The sequence below is a fragment of the Rhincodon typus genome, chromosome 22 (genome assembly GCF_021869965.1).
Source record: "Rhincodon typus isolate 14 chromosome 22, sRhiTyp1.1, whole genome shotgun sequence".
In the NCBI taxonomy this organism is placed as follows: Eukaryota; Metazoa; Chordata; class Chondrichthyes; order Orectolobiformes; family Rhincodontidae; genus Rhincodon; species Rhincodon typus.
The window spans coordinates 29,554,754-29,579,032 of record NC_063353.1 but is presented as its reverse complement, the minus strand read 5'-3'; the positions used below and the strand labels follow the sequence as shown (position 1 = coordinate 29,579,032).

At 38.5% G+C, this 24,279-nt stretch overlaps 1 protein-coding gene across 1 annotated transcript in view; it reads left to right on the top strand.

Annotated features, from left to right (window-relative positions):
- Positions 1-24,279, top strand: part of reln (reelin) — a 294,405-nt gene that overhangs the window by 79,234 nt on the left and 190,892 nt on the right. The window contains exon 4 of the mRNA XM_048609963.1: positions 16,545-16,615. Within this exon, the coding sequence (XP_048465920.1) occupies positions 16,545-16,615 (71 nt within the window). The remainder of the gene's footprint in view (positions 1-16,544; positions 16,616-24,279) is intronic.

Below are 24,279 nucleotides of genomic sequence, written 5' to 3'. Positions count from 1 at the left end.
GGGGGGCGCGGTGGTGGGAAGGTGGGGTTGGGTTGTGCCCAAGATGTGGGGAGCGACCAAGTCAGGTCTTGCAGGGGGGTAGTAAGGGAGTATCAGGTTGGGTGAGGTGGGACAGGGTCATCAGGACTGCTCCGGTGGCAGGGAATTCAGCTTGGGCAAGAGGGAGGAAGGGGGTTTGGGTCAGGGTCTGGGGTATGTAGCTGGTCTGAGGGAGGTATAGTTAGAAGTGTGGTAGTGGGGTGGATGTGGCAGTGGTGGGTGTAGAGTGCTGGTGGAGAAAAGATGTTGATAGTTCAAATTAAGTGATCGGAATTTGAGAATGGCAGAACAATGGTGAGTCTAACTGCCAGACTTGAAAGAGAAGACGGTCCCACTGGGTTGGGGGGGAGGAGAGAGAATGTAACAAGTAAAGCTTAAAAAAAGGGAAGAAATGGGAGTTGGTTCACAATTTGAAGGTGTTGAACTTGATATCAAGTCCACAAGGCTGTAAAGTGCGTAGTCTGAAGATGAGATGTTGTCCCTCCAGTTTGCGCTGTGATTCACTGGAGCACTGCAGCATGCCGAGGCCAGAAAAGTAGGCATGTGTGCAGGTTGCCGTGTTGAAATGACCAATTACAGGAATGTTGGGGGCCATGTCTGTGGACAAACCGGATGTGTTCTGCAAAGTGGTCACCCAGTCTGCGTTTAGTTTCTCCAATGTAGAGTAGGCCACATTGCGTGCAGCGAGTACAATACACAAGATTGCTTCACCTGGAAAGTCTGTTTAGGCCCTTGGATGGTGAGCAGGGAGGAGGTGAAGGGGTAGGTGATGCGCCTTCTGCAGTTACATGGGAAGGTGCTGTAGGAAGGTGGGGTGGTGTTGGTGATCATGTAATGAACTAGGGTGTCTTGGAGAGAACGATCCCTGCAAAATGCAGACTGGGGGATTGAGGGGAAGATGTGTTTTGTGGGGTGGCATTCTGCTGGAGTTGTCTGACATGGCGGGGAATGATCCTTTGAATGCGGAGGCTGGTGGGATGAAAAATAAGAACAAGGGGGACTTGATCATGCTGTTCTGAATGATGGGAAGGGACAAGGGCGGAAGCATGGGTGATAGGTTGAATACGGTTGAGGGCCCTATCACAGTGGGTGGGAAATCAGTTATGAAAGAAATAAGCCATGACAGCAGCACTGTTTTGGAAGGTGGCATCATCTGAACAGATGCGATGTAGGTGAAGGAACTGGGAGAATGGGATGGAGTCCTTGCAGGACCTGGGGTGTGAAGTGCTGTAGCGAAGGTAGCTATGGGTGTCAGTGGCTTGTAGTGGATGGCAGTGGACAGTTTATTCCTCGTCATTTTAACACAGCATCCTACTCTCATGCCCACTTGTCTGTCTTTGACATGCTGCAGTGGTCCAGTGAATCACAGCGCAAACTGGAGGAACAACATCTGACCTTCAGACTAGACACTTTACAGCCTTCTGGGCTTAATATTGAGTTCAGCTTCTTCAAATTGTGAACCAACTTCCATTTCTCCCCTTTATTTTAGTTTTACTTGTTACATTCTCTGTTACCATGTCCTCACTCCCCTCTCCCCACCCCAGTGGGACTGGCTTCTCTTTCAAGTCTGACAGTTAGATACACCATATTCTGCCATTCTCGCATTCCAATCACTTAATCTGAACTATCAACATCTTTTCTCCACACCCCACCCAACCAACTATAGTGTAAATGCTGCCCCCTCCACACTTCAACTCTGAAGAGTTGTCTAGACTCAATATTAGCTTGCTTTCTCCCCATGATTGCTGTCTGACCCGCTGTGATCTCCAGCATTTGTTGTTTTCAGTACAGATTCTAGCATCTGCAGTAATTTGCTCTTACTTCTTATTCTTTGTTCCCTGCATCAATAATTAGTTTATCAGAATGACCTCTGCCATCATCTACTCACCCACCAAAACCTTACCAAACACCATAGTAGTTGAACATAGTTATATTTGCCTCAAAGGATAAGTACGGTCATTTAGTTCCAAACGTAGTGAGAAAGTTTGTGAATTACAGCGAAAGAGTCAGATTGAGAACATGGGAGGAAAGATCTATCCACACTTTGACATATCCAACGCTACCTTGGCTTTTTTGACGAAATGTTGGTTTTGTTGAGGTTCATGGAGTGTTTCTGGTCACAAGGACTAGCAAATATTCTTTCCGTATCTTACCAAATTCCCCTCATTAACTATCTACCTCATGACTATAGTGTCCACCTTGCCTGATTCTAGCCCCATCTTACTGAGCACCATTCCCGGAACAACTCATCATTGCCGGGATGTACCAGAATTCCATCTGGTTCCCCTTGAGGGGAAAAAAATCTGTTATTCTCAACCAGGCTGCCCACTGACTCCAGACTCACAACAATGAACAACAACAACAACAAAAACAGGAGTTGCTGGAAAAGCTGAGCAGGTCCGGCAGTATCTGTGAAGAGAAAGTCAGAGTTAACGTTTTGGATTCGGTGACCCTTCCTCAGAACTCCCCACAACAATGTAGTTGACTTTAACCACCACTGAAATGGCAAAGACAGTCACTCAGTTGCATCAAACCACAGTAGAAAAAATGCTGTGGTATTACCTCAACCACAAGGAGTGCACTAATCCAAGGCTTGCCACCAACTTCTCAACAGCAAACTGGGATGGGCAATAAATGCTGGCTTTGACAGTGACAATCATGACTCAAGAAGAAATTTAAAACATGTTAGGACCACTAGTATTCTTCACATTCCAGACTATTCTGGAGAATGTTATTGTCTTGGAGCAATATAATTCATAAAACTAAGTAATAGAATAATTTTAAGACCATTTCTAGAAGGTGACGATATTTTGAAACTTTGTTAACTTGTTTACTCAAAGCTGTGCCAATTTCACTGTTTCAGTGAGAGCATTTGTTTTCTAAATTATCTCTCTCAATTCAAAATCTAACTTGTCAGTTTGATATCTTATATTTAATAATATGCCTGCATTTTCATTTTCTCCTTTAGAAATAAAATTAATTTACTCCCCTTTGCCCATTTCTGGTTGATTTTGGCATTTTTGCCAGTTGATTTTGAGTATTCTAAACATCCATGCAACCATCAGTTATATAATGGGCCCTCTGCATCTTGCGACTTTGGTGGTAATTTGCAGTCTGCTCAAACTCAACAGACGAACAAAACTTTCACATCTCCAGTTACCAGTTTTCCTCAAAATTGATAATGTATTCTCCAATTCAGTTCAAATAAATGCAAAAAAGAATGTTGATGATAGGAAGATAAAAATTTTTCTGATGGGAAATCGTCTTCACATCTTGTGAGATTTGAGATGTAACTGCTTTGGTTCATCAGATTAATTTAACTAGAGTACATAGATAATCCACAGTAAGAACTGTAACCATTGCCTTATTTTGTACTGACTCAGCAATAATAAAAACTCAGAAAAGGTTTTCTGTAATTTGTCAATTATTGGCATTGAAGCTGGTCTTATAAACTCTCACCACAATTAACTCCAGCCACTAGACAGTTCACAGTTCAATTCATATGCTATGATTTAGGCTCCTGCCCCCACCCAAACCCCACACCACCTCAAAGGAAAATCCTGCAAAACTGCTGAATGAGATATTCTCATCTGACCTGCCTTGTATATTTCAAAATAGAGGACCAATGCAACCAGTATTTTTCAACTGGTTTTTCCCTTGCTTTCTTCAGTCCAATTGAAATTTTTTTTCCATTAATCTTATGAAGCAAAATTTGGGAAAAATCTTAATATTTAAAATAACCATTTTGCATCGATTGCAGTTGTGAGGAGTCTGTAAGAAAACAAAAGGTTATGAACCGGTAATGGGATCTGAACTGTTACACTGGAATTTGAACTTTGCATTGATGCAATTTCCAAATGTTGGTGACAACGTAAAAGCCAGAAATTTCCCAGATTTGTCATTTTAACAAATATTTTTACAGTGTCACTGACACGTAGAGATCAGAGTAAATTTCCTGCTGTCATTAGAACAGAGTTAAGGGAGATTTCCATTTTATCCAGCTATGATGTAACCTGCTTTGGAGGTGATGTGTACTAGCTTTGTAATCATAGATCTTTACACTAACTTTTATTATAGAAAGGAGCAATAATGATATAAGCTTATTTAAGGTAAATTTTTGTGTACAGTATCACTGTCTCAGGAGTAGTTCAAATTTTGGGGAAAAAATATTAAACCAGTTTCACAGTTCTGAAAGACAAAATGGTTTGACTGTGCCCTTTATTACCTCTGTAACTCATGTTTGTTCTCGTTAAAATTTTGCAGCAGAACAAGTGAAAAGTTGTATGGTGACTGCCAGTGATTGCAGGTTCCATGAGTCTCTTCTTTGCAGCTGTCATCTGGGAAAAAAATGAAATGGGTAGATGATTGTAATCATCCAAGACACAGCCAGGCAGAACTGCTGTGCTTTTATTTGTTGTAATCAAATGCTAAGTCAATTGGGAAAGAGTCTCAGCAGTGGACCACGTGTTAGCTTGCAGTTACATACCATGTTTTCTCACCATTTTACTCACTTGCTGCAGTACAATTTTTCTGCGTCTCTTCCCTATCAGATAAAATTTAACGGCCTTCACATTGGATAACTTCCCACATGAACTGGCAGTAATGTGATACAATATATGTGTTGGACTTCCCATTAAATCTCTATTAACTTTAATTTTTCACAATTTCATATAACCCATCCCTATACACAGCAAGATGCACTTAGACTGCAATTGTCCACTTTGATAATTAAAAAGAAATACTGCAGATGCTGGAGTTCTGCAATAAAAAGATCAGAACGTGCTGAAGAAACTCAGCAGGCCTGATACATCTGTAGTAAGAAAAACAAAGCTGATATTTTGAGTCCATTGTGACACTTCCTTAAAACAGATTAGAGAATGAGTTATGACGGGGGTGGGGGCAGAATTTTTTACTCTGTCTCTCTCTCCACAGATGCTGCCAACTGTTGAGTTTCTCCAACACTTCTTGCTTTTATAACTGTAAGCTTTTAGTCAACATTAATTAGTAATGAGGTGTGCTTTCTCACAATGCCTTTCATGATTTCAGAATGCCCCAATGCACTTTACTTAAAGTTCTTAATTTAATTTTGTCACTTTTGGAATTAATGTGAAATGTGGCAGAAATTTTTGCAGACATTAATCTCCCACAAATAGCAATGTGGTAATGACCAGACAATTTATTTTTGAGTTATTGACTGAATGTTAAAATGTTGAGGATAATTCCTCCACAGTGTTCCCGCTAATGTTCTTTCTTTTTGTGTGGACTTCTTAGGTCTGTGCTACATACAGTGTCAGGACCCTTGGAGTGGTTGCCTCACAGCTTAGAAGAATGTTACTCCTCTACTCCTTTTCAAAATAGTGCCATAGAATTGCTTATGAGAGACCAAATGGGATATTGGTTTAATGTCTCAAGTGGAACGCAGTATTTCTCATGAGGTCAGAAGTGGGGATGTTCGCTGATGATTGCATAATATTCAGCAGCGTTTCTGACTCCTCAGATACTAAAGCAGCCAGTGTCTAAAAGCAGCAAGATCTGGATAATATTCGGGTTTGGTCTGATAAGTGGTGTGGCTGTTACTTACCACTTAAGTTCCAGGTAGTTAGATTCTCACTTTTTGGAGAATATAATGTTCTGTGCATGACTTTCAATTGCGTTACCATCGTTGAATCCCCAATATCAATATCATGTGGTTAGCATTGACTAGAACTGATCTAGTCATTATAAATTCTGTAGCTACAAGAGCAGGTCAGAGGCTAGGAATTCTGCAATGAGCAACTCCTCTCCTCTCTCCCCTCTCCCAACTCCAGTTCAGCATCTACAAGGCACAAGTCAGGACTGTGATGGGATACTTTCCATTTGCTCGGACGAATGCAGCTCCACTGACACTCAAAAAGCTCACATCATTAGGACAAGGCAGCCTGCTTGACTGTCCTCCCACCTTCAACATTCACTCACCCCATCACTGCTGTATAAAGGCAGCAGAGTGTATCATCTGCAAGATGCAGTACAGCATTTCACCTCTGACAGTACCTTCTAAACCAGCAAACTCTACCACCTGGAAAATAAGGATATCAGATACGTAGCAACAACACAAGCTGCAGATTCCCTCCAAGCCACAGTCCACCCTGACTTGGGACCATATTGCCATTCTAATTATCATTGGCACAAAATCCTGGAACTCCCTAGCAGTAAAATGGTGAACTTAGACCGCAAAGACTTCAAGAAGTCTGTTCACCATCACCTTCTCCAGGGCAACTGGGGATGGGCAATAAATGCTGACCTAGGCAGTGACTGTACATGTCTCATGAATTAATGAAAGAAAGCATACACTCTGTACTGTACGAGAGTGTCAGCCAAGATTTTTGAACTCGGGTCTCTAGGGTGGGACTTAAATCCACAATCTTCTGCGTGAGGCAATTCCACTGCCAAATGAGTCACAATGAAAATTGTTATGAAGTGTTTAAATGATTTTTTTAATTTTTGCAAACACAATACAATATTACAAGTACAAAGTTTGACATCAGTAAAGTAAGACTGCCTGTGATTCTTCAGATTTCCCATCCTATCTTAAATTAAAGGATTACCAAACTTTTTGGTAGCACAAAATAAGACTTGTGGGCTCTTTAAATTCACTGCTGGTTCTGAACTCAAATTATATTCCTTAGTATTCACATATGTCTCCTTGAAAATAATAGAGAAAAGGTTTAGTTAATTTTTCCATGTTATTTTTGAGAAAATACACAACCCTTGCATTATATAATCTCAATTCTTATATTCTATCTTTGAAAGTGGCAAAGAAGGATAAGGGGGGAATCTAATTGAAACTTACAGAATACTGAATGGCCTTGACGGAGTGGATGTTGGGAAGATGTTTTCATTTGTAGGAGAGACTAGGACCCGAGGGCACAGCCTTTAGAGTAAAGGGCAGACCTTTTAGAAGGAGAAACTTCTTCAGCCAGAGAGTGGTGAATCTATGGAATTCACTGCCACAGAGGGCTGTGAAGGCCAGGTCATTGAGTACATTTAAGACTGAGATAGATAGGTTCTTGATTATCAAGGGGATCAAGGGTTACGGGGAGAAAGCGGGAGAATGGGGTTGAGGAACTTATCAGTCATGATTGACTGGTGGAGCAGACTCGATGGGCCGAATGGCCTAATTTCTCCTCCTATGTCTTATGGTCTTATAGAAAGGGGAAGTGCTGTGTATGTTTAAAATGTGTCTACTGGGTAAGTTAAACAGTTGATCCATTTTAACTGATATTCTTGCTGGCAAATATCGTAAACATAAATCCCACAGGTGCCGAGAATGATCGGTACCAGGACCCTTTCCAACATTATGCCAACCTATAGTCATGAACTGAAGTTAAAGCGCGTGATAGATTTTTTTTTAGACTCCATACTCTGCGCTTGTTAGCGAGTTGTTAAAGCCATTCAGTCACAATGACCACTGTCATTAAGAATATCAACATTAGGCCCTTCTTCATTGTTGTCTATGGGACGTAGACTTGAACTGTCCATTCTCACTTGCTTGCATTTATTTCTTCTGCAATAAAGTCTAAGGATCACATCTAACACTGGGAAACAGTTATTGTGCCAAAATATTTGAAATGTTTGATGTGCTTTCTTCCATTTCTGCCATAGTTTCCTTATATGGATTCATTGCTCAGTATCATAAAATCCCGACAGTGTGGAAACAGGCCCTTCGGCCCAACCAGTCCACACCGAACCTCAAAGCATCCCACCCAGATCCACCCTGCTATAACCCACCTAATCTACACATCCCTGAACACTATGGGCAATTTAGTGTGGCCAATCCACCTAACCTGCACATCTTTGGACTGTGGGAGGAAACCGGAGCACCTGGAGGAAACCCATGCAGACACAGGGAGAATGTGCAGACTCCACACAGACAGTCGCCCGAGGCTGGAATTGAACCCAGGTCCCTGGTGCTGTGAGGCAGCAGTGCTAACCACTGAGCCACCGTGCTGCCCCCAAACTTCATGGTTCCATAGACAATCATTGCACTCGAGTGCCTTGCCCAGTTGATTTATGTCCATATGTGACTATAAACTTGATGTTTTGCTTTGTAACACCCTTATATTTAATTTGGCTAACACTAGCCAACTTGCTACAAAACAGAGAATAAACTTGAGACCTTTTTGCCTGAATGGCTCAGTATTATATCATTCCATTCACTGCATAAGCCATTAGCTAGCCCTTGCAAATTTAAAGAAAAAGTGAAATGAAACACAGTGTCCTGCTCATTTCACTGACCGTGTGCATTCATTCTTATATCCCATTCATTTCTTATTTTCTTAAGTGAACATTCTATATAAGTTTTCTCTCATCACAAAATTCAAATATTCAACCAATTTCACTATTCATCCCTGCCTTGTTGCCCCAGTAGTTTTAAATGTTTTGTCCCACAAAGTATTTGATCACCTTACTCTAAATTTATGCCTATAACTTTAATTCCAACCAGCTCAAATTGCTTTAACTAGAACTCTAATCTATGTAACTGCTCTTGTGTGGGGATGATAATTCTTCTCTCTCACCTCAATTGAAACTTGTTAATTTGTGCTTATATCTTTCAGTTCCATGCTCTGAATCTAAGAGCAATTCTATTTCTTACGAACGTTTCATCAAAAAGTGGAGATTAAATCCTGGTATTATTCTTGTTGCTGTTTTCTGGTCTGGGCCCTGGTCTACAATTTGATGGAAAACTATTATGTACTTTGAAAACTGGCTGTTAGATTTAATATATAAGCAGATAGCATTTCAACATGACTCTAAACCTGACTGTAAGTTTAGTCACAACTTTACCTGAATGGAAATTAACAACAATTTTAAATAAATGATTTAATGGTCAGTAAAAATCTGTGCAAATGAGTACGTAAGTATTATCCCATACAGGTCTAAGTCTGCATCCCTGTTTTATAAATGCTCACCCTTACCTCCTTTCCTTTGTATGTTTGTTTCCAATTATGAAATCAAGGATCCTGTAAGTATTTTAAAGGAATTTCTTAATCTGCCCTGCCACTCTTTATCAAGTTACTCACATCTCGCCTTTTACACTTTATATTGTCTCTCCCCATTCTCACTACAAAAATGTATTACTTCAAACTTCTCTGTATTAAATTTCATCTGATGCACGTTTGCCATTCAACCAGCCTTATCAACAAAACTGCAATCTTAGTATTGACTCTTGGGGATTACGACTGCAACCAGAATCCCACAGGGAAAAAACAATCATTCACCATGACTCTGTCTCCTGTAACTCAGCCAACTTTGTATCAGTACCACTTTCTCCTTATGTCTTAGATATTAACCTTGCTGACAAACCATTTACGTTGTTCTTTATCACACATACCTCATCAACAACATTGCTGTCATCAATCCTCTCTGTTACCTCATCAGAAAACTCAGTTGAATTTAATTAATTAAGTTGATTTGCCCTTAACACCCATGCTGGCTGTCTTTAATTGACGCATCCTTTTCTGTGTTTGTTGACTTTGTTCTAAACTAATGTTTATATATGCTTTCCCAGTGCTGATGTTAAATTAACTGACCCATAGTTGCAGGGCTTATTCTTGCATTAAGTTTTGAATAACTTCTCTAGTCATGGAACATGGAAACAGGAGTGGCCATTCAGTTCCTTGAGTTTGGTTCACCATCCAATGAGATCACGACTGACCTGTGGCTTAACTCTGTATACCTTGCTTTGACCCATATCCCTTAATACCTTTGCTTAATAAAATTTTTATCTCTCTCACATTTAAGATTACAGCTAATTCTGCTGTTGTCGAAGAGAGTTCCAAAAATCTACCACCTTTTGTGTGTAAAAGTGCTGCCAATCTCTCTCCTGAATGGATTCAGATTATCTCATACAATGACCCCTTATTCTAGAATCTGCAACCAGAGGAATTAGTTTATCTTTAGTCAGTTATGTGGCATCCCTCCTATATCTAATGACAGTTGGAGATTATGACCAAGATCTCCACAATTTCTACCTTTACTCTCCTCAGAATCTGTGATATATCCATTATCAGCATTAAGTACTGTTACCCTTTCTAATACCTCCTGTTCGTCAATGTTGCACTGTTTCTGTACTTCATCATCTTCTTACTACTTTTGTCCTATTTAATAGTCTGTAAAAGACTTTGGGTTCCCTTTTTTGTTAATTGCCGGTTGCTTATTGTGCTCTCTGTTTGGTATCTCTCTGATAGAGCTAACTGCAGCAAAGCAACATTCAGAAAGCCAAAGAGAAATCTGTCATCTGTTCAGTGAATATGGTTTCAAATATAAGGCATCTGATTCATATAATTTCATTTCTGTAGTTGTTTGAATGTCCAGCATTGAGTTAAAAGTATGCTGCCAAGAAGTGAAGACGTTTATTTGGAAGCTTGCATTAGTTAAAGCATTGCGATGCAGAGTAACAGCAGATGCCAACAGCATAGATTCAATCCCACACCTGCTGAGGTTACTGTGAAGGATTCACCTTCTCAACCTCTCCCCTTGCCTGAGGCATGGTGTCCCTCAGGTTAAGCCACCACCAGTTGTCTTTCTCTAGTGAGACAGCAGTCCTATGGTCTGGTAAGACATCTGCAATTTTATCTTTACCTTTTACTTAAATATTAGCAATATCCTATTCAATTGTTATAATGCCAGGTGTAGAATATGCACAACTCAATATCACAGCTTTAGAACTGGAACGGGTAATCTGAATGGTAATTTCCAAGCCAGTATCAGCTGAAAAGTCTAGTAATAGACTTACTAAATTGCAACATTAGCTTGAGTTTAACCAGGTCAAATCAGAACTATTGGTCCGTTTCTCTACACAGTAGCTTGTTGGTAATGATTCTGCTGTTGTCATTTACATCTCCTTTGGATTCACCTTTTGTTAATTTTCTTCTCCAGTTACCATCTCATTTTTCCTTACACCATCATCTTTTTTGTCTTTAATTTCTCCTGGCTACCATTGTGTCAGCAACTTTTTTTTGTTCTCCCCTCACTTCTGTACTTGCTTAGAAACTCGTTAATGTTTTAAAGTACAACTGAAAATAGATATCTGACCTCAAATGTTAGTTCTATTTTTCTCTCCCTATAGATTCTACTAGACCCGCTGGGTATTTACAGCATTTTTTGTTTTTATGTAGAATCCACTTGATTTAGATGAATATAATCTAGTATCTGAGCCAGATTTCCCTCACCAAAACAGTGCATTACCTAGGCAGATATTTAATTGCAGTACTGAAGGAGTGCTGCGGTATTTAAAAAAAACAACCGTTAGCTGTTATGTTAAACTGAAGCACCATCTGCTCGTTTCTTGTTAGACAGGTGGGTGTAAAAGATCTGATAGCATTGTTTGAGGGGATCTGTCCCAATGTTCTCAATCAACACCTTCAAAAACTAATTAACTGATCATCTCTTTTCTGTTTGTCATAAGGTATCATGTAAATGCAAATTTATTCTTTTCATAAACCTTTAGCAACTTAATCAGACTACTGTGTATTTTGGAATCATATTGCCTAAGTGTTGTATAATACAAATGTGGCATAAGTGCTGATTGATTTGATTTTACAACATTATCCTGCCGTCCTGAAGTCGTACCAATGTAATCCTTTAATTTTCACATCACAATTCAAATGTAAAATTGAGTATTAGCATGTGGACTGATGAAAGGGTATAACTATGACTGACAAGAAAGCATGCACAATATTAATGCTTTTCTTTTACAGCCATTGTTCTACAATTTGAGATTGAGATAATCAGCATTATCTGAGGAAAGGCATGTTCTTTGCTGTGTGTTATGATATCTAAAGTTGCAGATTTTGTGGTGGATTAGAGACTCCAAGCTAATTAAAACACAAGTTGATGACCACAGCTTTAATCAGCTCACCAATGCCTATCAGAGGGAAAAGCCTGCAGATTCAGTTACTGCAGCCATTAGTACATAACTGTATGACAATCCATCGATGTCTACAACAGGACTGATAAAATGTAATCTTAGAATGCTCTTAAAGGCTATCAGAATTAAAGGCCATTGCTGTCATGAAAAGATATTTGGCAACCCTTTCCATTTATTTAGAGATACATGAATGGAAGACGTAAGTTACTGTGAAAGCTTTACTTTTGCCAAGTAGCTTTCCAATTCTTCATGCAATCTTCGCTGTTTCTTGTCACTTTGGTAATATAATGTGAGGCAAAAGTGGGACTTCTTGTTAGTGTGAGTGAGGGATCATTCACTGACGTAACTCAAATGGAAAGCAACTCTCAGCTCTGTTGTCAAAAGGCTGCTGATTCTTAAAAGAACTTGCCTGATCTCAAGATTCTTTTGAAATCAATCTATTCCAACATGTGCGAAAGTCAAGGATGTCATAAAAGTCCAGTATTCTGTCTCTGTGAAAAACTAAGGAGTCAAGAAACAATGTTTCTGATGGAATTTTTCAAATAGGCCCTAATATGAATATATTTGTAAATCCCAAAGCACTGACACCTTAATTTTTTTTACCCCAATGCGAGGTCAGAGGATTCTCAGTTAGTGCCTTAGTAATTCAAATTCTGTTTTATTGATGATTTATGAATTTTTAAAACTGCTATATAAAAATATAGGTGGATAGTGCGTTACCATCTTGGATAAAAGAAAACTGGAGAAGATGAGATGAGAAGAGGCTGTATTTGTACAAAGGCAATCCCTTTCCACAGCAACACATGCTTCTTATTTGATGTTTCAACATTTGGTTTTGATGAAACTCAAATACTACTCAAACTGGTTGCCAAATATTAGAAGGTAGATGATTAAAACATGAATGGAAAGGGCACTTTCTATTTGCAGAAAGAAACTAAAAACACAAGTTTTGTTATCAAAATGTGATATTTTTACTTTCCTTTTCATATGACAGATTACATTTATCCACTGTCTGACTGCCCCTAGCATCATGGCACTTATTAAGTGCAAATTTGTTCAATGTACGTATGTCTAACACAAATATGCAGTACATTTTGCAGAATTTGATTGAGGCTCAGAATTCCCACTGCCTGTCACTATGAGACCTGTTCTGGTAAATACACAGATGAGGATTATTTTCTTTTCAGTTTCCAACTGATATTCTCACTGTGATATCTATCACTGTTAATCATATCTGTGAATCTAGCCAGCATAAATAACCAGTTCAACTATTCTAAAATGTTATATTTTTGTAATTACATATCCACTGTTTAAGAAGTTATTATCTGTGAACTTTTCTACAAACAGTGCTTAGAAATATGGTCAACAGGTATTTCAATAATGATAGCTCACAGTGGATTCCTATTTTGAGCAATGAGTAATGATTTTGCATAATTGTACTTAAGATTCTCTTCACACCGTTAGTATTTTTAATATAAGCTTCTGTATAAATATTAGAGCGTGGGTATCAATGGATGGCATTTGCCTGGGATAGGGAAATGGAGTGTTGGGTTCGAAACCCACAAATTTGCTTTTTCATAGATTGCAGAGTGATTTATGGTCTTGACTTCCAATTGGGCAGGAGGCCATTTAAACCTGGAACAAGTAGGTTCTAACCCCAAACTTGGGGTCTTTGTAGTGCGGAGTTAGAGTTACCTGGTGGTCTAATCAGGGGAACTTGGTAAGCCTGGGAAATACTCCAAATCCTACTAGTCAACAAGCAGTATTATGCAGGCTTTTACTTTCTCCTTAAAGTTATTCTAGCCTCCTTTTATCTGCTGTTTCTCAAAGCCTGGGAATCCTTGCTGCTAACTGTAAAGCTAACAAAATAGATTACAGCCTCATTAAAAAATTTAAGTTGTAAACCTGTCTCCTGGGAACAGGTTGGCTCCCACCTCTCACCCTGCCTGTAAGAAACTGGAAGTGAGTCAGATTGAAGGTCAAAACCCAGAGCTTTTAAAGTTTCACCTGTACCTAGAGCTAGTACTGTGTATAGTTTTTGTTTCCCAACTTGTATTGGAAGCAATTCAGAGAAGATTCATTGGCTGATTCCTAGGATGAAGGTGCTGCCTTATCAGGAAAGGTTAAGCAGGTTCGGCCCATGCTTATTGGAGTTTAAAAGAATGAGAGGTGATCTTATTGAAACATATAAGATTTTGATGGGGCGTGACAGGATAGATGCTAAGAGGATGTTTCCCGTCATGAGACTGTAGATCTAGGGCACATTTTAAAATTAACATTTTACCATATAAGATAGAGATGAGGATGAATTTCTTCTGTGAGTGTCATTTGTCTTTGGAATGCTTTTCCACAGAGAACAGCAGCAGCTGTGTCATTTATTGGGAATACATATCTACATTTAAGAACAATGTGAAAATTTGAAAGGTATGGAACTGTTTGGACAGTTTCTGGATTGGAAAGGGTTAGCTATGTAATTTTACTGAAGAGTGAAGCCACCAGTTTCATATGTGCCATAAACCAGCAGCTATGTATAGAAGAATGAAATAACTTAAGAGAAAAAGCAAGCAAACCTTTCAAGGAAATAGGAGATAGAGTTTATGGCCTTTAGTTATTAGAAAATCTGGAAAGACTACAGATGCCTCTATGCTAATGATTGCTGAGCAACCTTTTCTTAATTTGACATTTTCTGTTTTAAAAGACCTAAGATTCAGCAGGGAAGAAACCTCCGAGGCCAAAAGCCTCCCTCCTAAAATTCTTTTCTCAGTAGAAGTTCCTGGGAACCTGAAAACATTTCAAAATACAAGTATTTCTGACTACCTTGTAAAATGTAGAAAGCTGGACTGTCACCAATTGCCAAAGACTCAAATCCAAGTTGATACCGATCAAGGTTGATTGTAATCAGACCTAAAGTTTGTCCATTGGTTTATGACTGTCACCAATTCAATTGGATGATGAGAAATCATCAGATTCTACTGGTTTTCAGGGTGTGCCCATGAAGTTGTTTTTACCCTTTTGCCTTTGTTTTTAAACCACTATCTCTGCAGAAGCTGTTGTCTTTTTTGTGTTGTCTGAGGTGGATGTGTTTGGGATTAAGGGAAGGTAGTATTAATTCTAGATCAGAACTTAGATATAAAGCAGTGTTTACAATTTGTTTTAAGAATAAATCTTATTTCTAATGGATTAAATGAATTATTTTGAGCTCATTGAAAAAGCCTGGCAAAAATTTCTGTTATTTTGTATGGTTGTACAAAAAGGAAGCAATTCGTGATTTGAACAACACATCTGTATTCATGATGCAACTGATAATGTAATAGGACTAGATCACGAACAGATTCCTCCCATCACTGTCATAACACATTAAATGTATTCAAAGTGACATGAGACATGTTTTTGATCAATGAGACGGTCAAAAGTTGGGGTCCAGTGGCAGTAGGAGGGGCATGGGGAGATGCATGGATTAAGATAGCAAAGTGGATTTAAAGTTAGAGTCAGATCAACCATGATGTTACTGAATGGCAGAGAAGGCTCAAGAGACCAAATGGCCTTCTCCTGCTTGTAAATCTTGATGTTCTTACGATTCTTAAATGTCTACATTTGTGTTTGTTAACAATTATTTTTTGCACAGTCACATTTCCATCATTGTACTTTGTTCATTAGATCAATGTTTAAAATTACAGCCAATTTGAATTGACTAAGTAAGTGGGGAATATTCAACAGAAAGGTGTAAATTATTCCAGAAATCATAGACACATGCAAAATCTGAGGAAGGGTCACCGGACCCGAAACGTTAACTCTGTTTTTCCCTTCACAGAAGCTGCCAGACCTGCTGAGCTTCTCCAGCAACTTTGTTTTTGATGCAAAATCTGAGTTGCATTCAGCATGCTAAATTCTACACTTTTGGGTATTGGATTAAATCTCTACTGGAATTCATTGGTTGATGTACCAAACAATTTGATTTTAGATAATTCCTGGCTTACCAGTTGGCAGTATCCCAGTGAAATATTTAATTTCATTGAAACCATCTTGTTCAGTAGAAACAAAGTCTGGCTGGATTTAGCTGTACTTCATATTACTATTAGTTCTATGCATTTGTTTCATGTGTGGTAATCAGTTCAAGTCATTTGGAGAAATTGGCCACTCTCAAACTTGCCTCTCAATAGTTAAAAACAAGTATAAAGTCAACAGTAACAGATACAAAAAACAGTTTTTTAAAATGCGTCTCTTTTCTTCAAGGGTGAAATTTTATGCAATTAACTACAAATGGTAAAGGACATTGCAGAGGTTGGGGAAACATGAGCTTTGGACATTGTATCTATTATGGTATTTGTGGGTGTAAGGAAGCTGCCACCATCCTTTCTCTTTGCCTGTGGCTAAGGGCCTACTTAGTTTACAGTTAGGTTTATGAGATCTCGAGGTACTGTCTCAATTTCACAACATCAGACAAGATTGAGTGGAATTTAATGGAGTATCCAACATTAGCCATTTTAGAACCATTATCTTATAAAATAGCTACCAGTGTCACATTTGATTTACTCTGCTGGCCTTAGAAATATTGGAAAAGGTTGCTTATACATTTTCTTTCATCTTATTTTACAAGGGCCACGGCTACTCAAAGAGGTCAGATCATATTCAAGGATGCCCTGGTTCAACAGCTGTGTGAACGAGGAGGTAAGAAAAAATTTTGTTCATTCCCTGTCTTGAAAAATAAACTGTCACCATCTCTCCTGTTGTAGTTCCATGTAGCATTGTCCATATTGTACAACCACAGCCTATGGAACTTCTGTACCTTGTTTTGCTGAAAAATCCTTGTAATTGATTTCTTCAATTATCCATGAAAAACTCTGGTTTCTAATGATACCATTGATTTTACAAGTCTTTTCTTGTGATGTTTCTTAACCGATCTTTGGTATTATAACCTTGTTGGATGGGTGGTATCCACAGGTACCAATTATCATCCAGGATTTGTTCAGGTGGTCAATCATAGTCAAACTTTAGCAGAAATGGACTATTTCATTAAAGTAAGCATCACAACAGTATTTTCCCAATTCCAGTCCATACATTTCCATGAGAGATCAATGATGGTCAAAAGCATGAAGTGTGGCTCATTTTCTCCTTCTTTAGCTAGTTATGATGCTACCCTAAATTAGCTCATCACTGTCTTAGAATTGACCAACATTTTCCTACTCTATGTGGCTTAACTGTTGAATATTACATTATTAAAGGAGCACTCCACAATTATTTTTATAAGCATTTTCAGTTCGCTTGGTCTCAAATTGTTGTATAATGGACCTTCACCTCAGTCACCTTGGTGAAAGATACATCAGATAATTTTGCTGGCCACATCCTCCTTTTCGGTTGGGATGTGAAAGGCCTGACTGATGGATAAAAACCACTTGGTAATTCAAATGTTTTAAACTGCAGTTCATTGCCAAATAGCAATCAGATGTGGGTTATGTTGGTTTGATATACATTGTTACTAAAATGATGAGGGAGACGTCAGTATTGGGTCTGACTCCTTCAAGGCCCTTATGACATCAACTTATTAGGTGATGCTTAATACACTCTTTGGCATTAATTCTCTCAGAGCCCTACACCTACATACAATATCTTTCTCCAAGCTTTTGTCCCACCATCAATATTTATACATTTTTGTATGTAATTACATTTACGAATGCTTCACCTCCGCAAAGTCTCTGATTCCACAAATGCAGGTGGTTTGGACATTTCATTATTGTGCCAGAATATGTTTACTTCCTACTTGAAGACTAGTAAGTCTCTAGGTTGAAGACTGCTGATTTTGCCACTGTTCTTGTAAATCTGTAAAATTGAAGAACCTTTAATCCCCTAGATTTCTTTTGCAGAGAATGTCTTTCCTACTGAAACAGACAAATGCTCCATTACAATCTCTGAAGGATCTCTAATCTTCTGAATATCCTTTGAGGATGACAACTGTCCTGTTGAAACAGGTGTTTTCTTTTTTGCATTATCTTGGATTTCTGAACCAGGGAATTTCTTTTTGACAGTCTCCCTGATCGCTGATCTCTGAACCAATCAGTTTTTTGGAACAGTATTCTGGATCTATGAACCAGACAATTTCTTTTTGGTAATACCCTGGATCTTTAGACCAAGCAATTTCTTTTTGACCATGTCGTTAACCTGTGAACAGTGGTCATTCCGTCTCTTTGGTGGCTTCCATGGAGTTGGATGCACCACACCTGTAATCTGTGTGATTGTACTGTAGTAGGCTGCAAAGATCTTTTTCTTCTGCTATAGTACACTATCTGATAACATAGTGACATTTGCCTCCTTTGCAAACTTAAAATTTGGAAAATATCTATTGATATAAATATCTTCTTGCCAAAACTCTTGGTTTGGATCACCTATTTACCCTCAGAATTTCTTTGTTTTTTCCTTCTAAGATGGGAAGACAAATGGTGAGATGACACATGAGTCTACAGGAGTACAGACAGGTTAAATGAATGAGCAAAAATGTGGCAGATGGAATATAATGTGAGAAAACGTGAGGTTATGAACTTTGGCAGGAAGAACAGAGCTTAATGTTATTTAAATGGAGAAAGAATGTAGGAAGCTGTAGCACAGGGATTTGGGGATCCTTGTGCATAAATCACAAGAAGTTAGCATACGAGTTCAACAGGCCATAGGAAAGGCAAATGGAATGTTGGCCTTTATTTCTAAGGGAATAGAGTGTAAAAATAAGGAAGTCTTGCTAAAACTATATAAAGCACGAGTTAGACTACACTTGTAATAATATAGTTTAGGTCCCCTTTTTGGCAAACTCTAGGATCAAAGGGCGTAATCTCAGAGTAAGTGGTGGCCTAATTAAAACAGAGATGAGGAGGAATTTCTTCTCTGAATTTAGAGAATTTGTGGAATTCTTTACCACAGTGATCTGTGGCGGGTTTGTCATTAAATATTTCAAGGCTGGGATAGACTGACTTTTAATCAGTTAAAGAATCAAGAGTTATAGGAGAAAAAAAGAGGAAGGTGGTGTTGAGGATTAACTCCTTTTTCTAGCAATATTATTTCAAATGTGGTTACTAATTTGAATTGCTTTAAAAGATCTCAGTTTTGCAGTACAACAATACTGCTATTGCATGCTGATGCTTTGTGCAATGAAAGTGGAGGATTCCCACCATATACAAATAAAATGGACGAGTCTCTCCTTTTTACAACACAATTGCTGACTTCGGTCTTTTTGAAGCCTAATAAATGGTTCTCCTTTAATGGCTTTACAAAATAAATCCCACTACCTGTGTCTTTAAAGGTAATCAGCTTCTCCCAAAGACTTTACTAAATATATCCCGCTACTAATAATCTCCACAAACATGCTTTTTTCCAAAGAAAATTGTCACTGTCTGTAATCTTAACAAATTCTTCTCGCATTTAGTGTGGTTTACTGTGGTTTAAATAATATATCTCCTGGCTTCTTCTGTGGTTCTGTATTTTCCTAACCTCCTCCTCCTGATGGAGATTGTTTGCTTAGTCTTCTAATTTTCCCCAGTAACTTTAATTCTGGCTTTGTGATATTTCCAATACTAGAATCTCATTTTAAAATTATTTCTGTGGCCCTTGATCTCTCTTATTAATGTTTTACCATGTGGTACCTACCCACAATAGCAACATTGTTCCCTGAGTTGTAAGTATGTCACTTACTTCTAGCTTTCTCACACTGTATCTGCATTGTATTTTTAAAGTTTTTCACCTTGGCCACCAAAGATATCATCTTTACTCTCAAAACTGCCAATGTACGTTTGCTGTCCAACTAAACCTTGACTTGGGGCCCCTACAGTTCATTGCCACTTGATGCAACCAAATGTGATTAGCATTCCAGCTTCATCTAGCTTCTAGCTCACAATTACTTCTCCTATCTCTTCCCAGGTCTGAAATGCTATTTATGATTGCATATAGATTCTGGCTTGTAGAATCTTGCCACTGGTTTCTCTTCTGCAGAATTCTAGAAGGTGCAACCCTTCAATTGCGTCTGCATACACATCCTACTTAATGCTGTGTCTGAAGATTCTTAAAGCTCAGTGGAATCTGCAAAACTTTTCACCATGTTGTATGACGTAGCCTCATCACAGTCACTTTGGTGAAAGGTAGATTTTCTGGTACAACCCTCCTTTTAGTTTGGGACCTAAAGGGCCTGACTGGTCTTGTATGGTAGATGAAAACCAATTGGTAGTTTAATGAAATATGTAGTTCATTGCAAGCTGCCAATCAGCTACAAATTTCTTTCGTGAGATAGACATTATTACTAAGACTATGAAGAATACCTTGATCTTAGGTCTGACCCTCTTTGAGGTCCAAAGTTGTTCTCCCAGCCATGTCCATATGCCATCATCATATAATTCACTCCTCATTACGAATCCATTTTGATCCTTACACCCTTATTACAACAGACTAAGCCCGACCTCCTGCACAAGAAAGTGTTACACCTCAGAGGGTGAATGGGTGCCATGCTGAAACTTAATGCTAGAGGAAGCGTAAGAGTCACCACTCTAACCTGGTTTCCAATTTTTCTACTGGCAAAGAATGGCCAAAATCAGGAACTGAGAAGATGAACAATTTATTCCTGAGACCTGCATCCTGCCTCTCTAGTGGTTCATATTCGGTTTCCAGAAAATGGTAGCACCATGCCACTCTGCAGTGCTGCTTGGTAAATTGGAATGAAATCTGAAATGAATTCAAATTGCAGCAACTCTGCTTTAGTGGTGTTTATGATTAATCCAAGCAACTGTAAATTACTCCAGTTAAAATTCTAATTAAAGACACTAATTTTCTAATGAATCAGATATATCAGCTGAAGGCTCAGCTCCATCTTTACAAATTGATCACAAACATTTTAAAAGATTACAAAAACTGGCAAAAGTCTTCACATTTTGGGTTCATATTTTGTAAAACGTATTGTTATTCCAGAATAAATTGATTTTAGAAAACTTTTCACAAAATGTTTGCTCTTTAAGCAGGCTCTCCTTGAGCTGGCATCTTGCTGAAGTACTCTGCATTGGGAGATTTTAAATGAGTCATAATCTATGACATATTTGGCAATCCAATAATGGAACAAGACAGAGTGCCACTGTATAACTAACATGTTCATTGGTAATACCTTCAAGGATAGAGCTAGCATTGGAAATGGGGATCATTCCAAATATGTTCAAATAATGCCTAAAAACACTACCTTAAGTGTTAGAGTGAACCAGCTGGTCATGAGTGGAAAGCAAAGCCCGATGCTAATATGCTGCATGGTTCTAACCAGTTAAACTTTAGAATTCTCCCATTGCCAATTTGAGAGCATAGGGGTTGTTGCTTAAATGTAGTACAAGGACTAAATATTCCTACATAAGGTAAACAGAAACTCTATATGTATTTCTAATTAGTTAAATTTCATATCCCTTGAGTCTAGTGATGTGTTTGCACACATTAGTTAACTGCACAAAAGAGGAGCAGTATTTTTCATGTTTTTATTATATATGACATGTCACAATTCTTGTCCAGTGTGAATGTCATCTACAAATGACCAATTTCACACTAAAAATGTCATTACAGTGTTAAAATATTAAATATTAGAAAACCTAGAGACTGTATTAATGAACAATGTCAGACCAACTATTAAGTAAAGCTTTTGGCTTAAGATACTCGAGAAATTTCAGGTATGGAGCCACATCTGAGCAAGAAAGGAAGAAAAAGCAGAGAATTAGTGAGGAAATGATTTGGCAACAGAGCTGAAATGATGATTCTGAAGCCTTTTCCTTGAAGTTAATCATTAATCATAAATAAATAAATACAGTTTGGCTTTGTCTGGATGTAGATAGAGCAGTAAAATGCCTGATTAAGTACTTAGATCCATCATTGAGGAGGAGACAAGCTCATATGAAAGTCTTGATTACTCTGCCAATTATTTCTTGAAATGTTCGTGTTCATCAACTACAGCATTCTAGACATTTGGTAATAATAGTGATAAGTAAATGGCCTTTCAATGATTCATTATTTAATCCAACTCAGTTAAAGGGTTATTATTTCCTTTATCTCACTGCAAAGTAAAAACTTGGCTCAGATCCAAATTGTTATTTTATATTTTTTTGAAATTTATGTACATCATCAGAACTCCTTTTCCAAGCTAGCGGAGCTCATTCTGTGCTCCTTTCCAATATTTTATCCTAAAGGTGCTACATCGGAAGTGGAATTTCCTGAAAACATATGCAAATTATTCTTGGATTAGACACTCAAGATAACATCTCATAATTATTAACCATTTAGTGGCCCTGTCGTCATGTTTCCACAAAACAGCGCAAACTTGTTGTCAACCTTACCACTGTTAGCTCTGTAAGCATTAAACAGATTCATGACTGAATAAAACAATGGCATTAGCAAGTATATGACTTAAAGTAATAAAAGCTGCCAAACAAATGTTTTCTACTCTTATTACAATCAGAATGTATTCGTGAACAATTTAGGCTTCATTCTATTTTAAAATTTTCAATACCCATTTCTGTCCTTATTGTTATATAAACAAAAAAAAACTAACTTTCTTTCTATAACGTTCCTTTTATTTCCATCCACCATGACCTTTCTTTCTCAACAACCAATTACCCTTCCACCAATAAAGGAAAGCAGAGGAGTAGTTATATTGGCACTGCGCTAGCAATGTAGAGGTCCAGACTAATATTCTGGGGAAAACAAAACAAAGAACTGCAGGTACTGGAAATCTGAAACAAAAGCAGAAATTGCTGGAGAAACTCAGCAGGTCCGGCAACATCTATGGAGGGAAAGCAAAGTTAATGTTTTTGGGTCCAGTAACCCATTTTCAGAATGGTTCTGAAGAAGGATCACTGGACCCAAGACATTAACTCTGCTTCCTATCCAAAGATGTTGCCAGACCTACTGAGTTTCTCCAACAATTTTTGTTTTTGTGTTAATAATCTGGGGACGTATGTTTGAATCCCGTCATGGCAGATGGTGAAATTGGAGTTCAATAAATAAATCTAAAACTAAATGCTAGTCTAATGGTGGCCATGAAATCATTATGATTGACATAAAAATCCATCTGGTTCACAAATGCCCTTCCTTTAGGGAAGGAAAATCTGCCATCCTCACCTAGCCCTCTAAAAAGACCAAGCCTTAGTAAACCATTTAGTTATATCTAAGTGCTTCAAAATCTAATGAAAGAAATGTAACCAGGTGGACTACCCACCATTGATCAGGACAATGGAAATGACAACAGCAAATCCAGCCCTGTTGACCGCACATGATGCTCCTTACTAACATGGGGTTTCGTGCCAAAATAACAAGAGCTATTGCACAGACTAATCAAGCAGCACCCTGAATTAGTCATACGCATGGAATCACACCTTACAGATAGTGACCCAGATACCAGCCTCTGATAGACCAGAGATGGCAGCACAATGAAATACAGTGGGGAAAGAGTTGCCCTGGGAGTCCTTAATGTTCAATCAAGCCCCCACAAAGTCTCATGGCATCAAGTCAAACATGGACAAGGAAACTTCCTTGTGGTTACCACCTAGAGCTTCCTCCTTCTGATAATGAATCTGTTTTTCGTTTTGTCAAACACCATGTTAGATGCATTGAGGGTAACAAGGAAACAGTATGTTGTCTGGGTGGGGAATATCAGTGTCTATCACGAAGAGTAGTTCGGTAGCCTATTATGACCTACTTTGCCAAGTCCTAAAGGACATAGCTGATAGACTGGGTCAGTAGCAGATGGTAATGGAAGCAACTAGATGGAAAACATACTTGATCTGACCGATTTACTTGTAATGGATGCATCTGTCCAAGAAAGTACCAGCATGAGTGACCACTGTACAATCTTGTAGCGATAAAGGATTAGGATACCCTCCAATATGTTGCGTGCCCCTACCACTGTGTTGAATGAGATCGATTTCAAACAGATACAGCAACTCAAGACTGAGCATTCATGAGATGGGGTGGGCCATCAGCAGCAAAGGCTGCATTCAAACACAATCTAAGACTTTATGGCACGGTAATTGAAATTGTAAGCCAAAGTACTGTCAAGTGGCACGTACTCAGCAATAACCTGCTCACTGACTCTCAGTTTGGGTTCTGCCAGACTGCATTACGGCTTTAGTTCAAAAATGAGCAAAACTGCTGAATTCGAAAGAGGAATTGATAGTGACTTCACTTGATATCAAAGCATCATTTCACTGAGTGTGACGTGAAGGACAGCCAGCAAAACTAGAGTCAACGGTATTCAGGAGAAAGCTCTACATTGGTTGGAGTCACACCTGGCACAAAGGAAAATGATTATGGTTGTTAAATGGTCAATCATCTCAGCT